This window comes from Geospiza fortis, unplaced genomic scaffold, assembly GCF_000277835.1.
Source record: "Geospiza fortis unplaced genomic scaffold, GeoFor_1.0 scaffold78, whole genome shotgun sequence".
Classification (NCBI taxonomy): Eukaryota; Metazoa; Chordata; class Aves; order Passeriformes; family Thraupidae; genus Geospiza; species Geospiza fortis.
The window spans coordinates 3004569-3006081 of NW_005054339.1; the positions used below are offsets into that span (position 1 = coordinate 3004569).

The following is a 1513-nucleotide window of genomic DNA, read 5'->3' on the forward strand; positions in this document are numbered from 1 at the left end:
CAGCCCTGGTGTCCTGCTCTGCTGTGATGGCTTCGCCCTGTCGTTGAGGCAGTGTGGAGCCTGACAGGGCCACTTGTGTCTCGCACGATTCAGGGCTGGGGCGCTCGAAGGATGCTGTGGCCCCAGCACCCGTGGGCCAGCCAGCACCAGCAGCGTTCCTGAAGGCAGTTTCAGAGGCTCTGGACCTGGGTCCAGCTGTGGTGATCAGCCCATCGCTCAGTGGCATGTACTCGCTGCCCTGCCTCTTAGAGCACAGCCAGCTGTTCAAGGCCTATGTACCTGTGGCACCCATCTGCACTGAGAAATTCACGGCACAGCAGTATGCCCAGATCAAAGTACGGCCTGGAAGGGCACTGGGGAAGGCAGGGAACTGGGAGGAGATGGTGCAGAGGGGACCCTGGCACCGGGGTTGAGCAGGGGAAAGGCCAAACAGGCCAGAAACCCTGTTGCCACTGAAAGAGGAGACTCTGATGATGAAGGAATGTAAATGTAGGGTAGTGGGAGGTAAAGAAGGGACAACTGGAGACCCAGGAGTCTGAGCTTCAGTTTCCCTTTGTCATACTGGGTGGGGGAGAAGGGCAAGTGACTCCCCTCCAGGGTGTCCCTGGCAAGGAGGAGCAAGTGCCTGGGTGACACTTGCAGGCTCAGGGTGCTTTCCCTCTCTACAGACCCCCACGCTGATCGTGTATGGGGACCAGGATGCAGAGCTGGGGCAGACCAGTCTGAACAACCTGCAGCACCTCCCTGAGCACCAGGTGCTGGTGCTGCAGGGTGCAGGACACGCCTGCTACCTGGACAAGCCCGATGAGTGGCACCGTGGACTCCTGGCCTTCCTGCAGCAGCTGAAGTGAGCAGGATGGGACCACAGAGCAGGAGGATGTTACCAGCCCACCCACCCCTCTGCCTGCACATGCACCCTTGTGCCAACCCAGGCACTCACACTGCACTGGCCCATACCAGCACCCACCTCTCTTGAGACCAAATAAAACCCCAAGCTCTGCCACTGCTTTCCTGCCACCTCCATCCTGCTTCTTTTCCACCTTTCCCACCTCCTTCCCCCATCCCTACCTCCATGGCTGCTGTTGCACATAGGTTTGGGGGGTGACAGCAGGGAAGATGCGGCCACTGAGGGATGGTACATTTGGGGATTGTGGATGGGTGAGTGCCAACCTTGCTGGAGCCCACCTATCATTCCTGATGGGACCCCCGTGAACCTCAGAGGGTGCCCAGGGAGCCTGGGGGCTGTGTTCAGGGACAGGTAAGTCCCCCAAGGTAGTGACATCCGTGTCCCCAGCTGGCCAGCCTCCTCTTCATCCTCCTCTTCCTCCTCCTACCCCTCCTGGCATGCACCCAAGTCCAGGGTAATCCACAGGGGCTTAAAAGGGAGCTGCCAGCTCCTGCCCACTCCCAGCACCCAGGGGAGGTGGGGGGTGATTTACCAAAGAGTGGCTGCCATGAACAGATGAGGGGGCGGGCAGGGAGGCCTGACAGACAGGGGACAAGACCCCTGCCT

The 1513-nt window shown here is 60.1% G+C and overlaps 1 protein-coding gene across 1 annotated transcript; it reads left to right on the plus strand.

Annotated features, from left to right (window-relative positions):
- Positions 1 to 50: 50 nt before the first annotated feature.
- ABHD14B (abhydrolase domain containing 14B) lies at positions 51 to 1007 on the plus strand (the record flags this gene model as incomplete). The annotated part of the gene is made up of 2 exons (XM_031058238.1): positions 51 to 335; positions 669 to 1007. Coding segments are annotated over 2 exons (468 nt in total), but the record flags the coding sequence as incomplete, so codon positions are not given.
- Between the last annotated feature and the right edge of the window lie 506 nt (positions 1008 to 1513).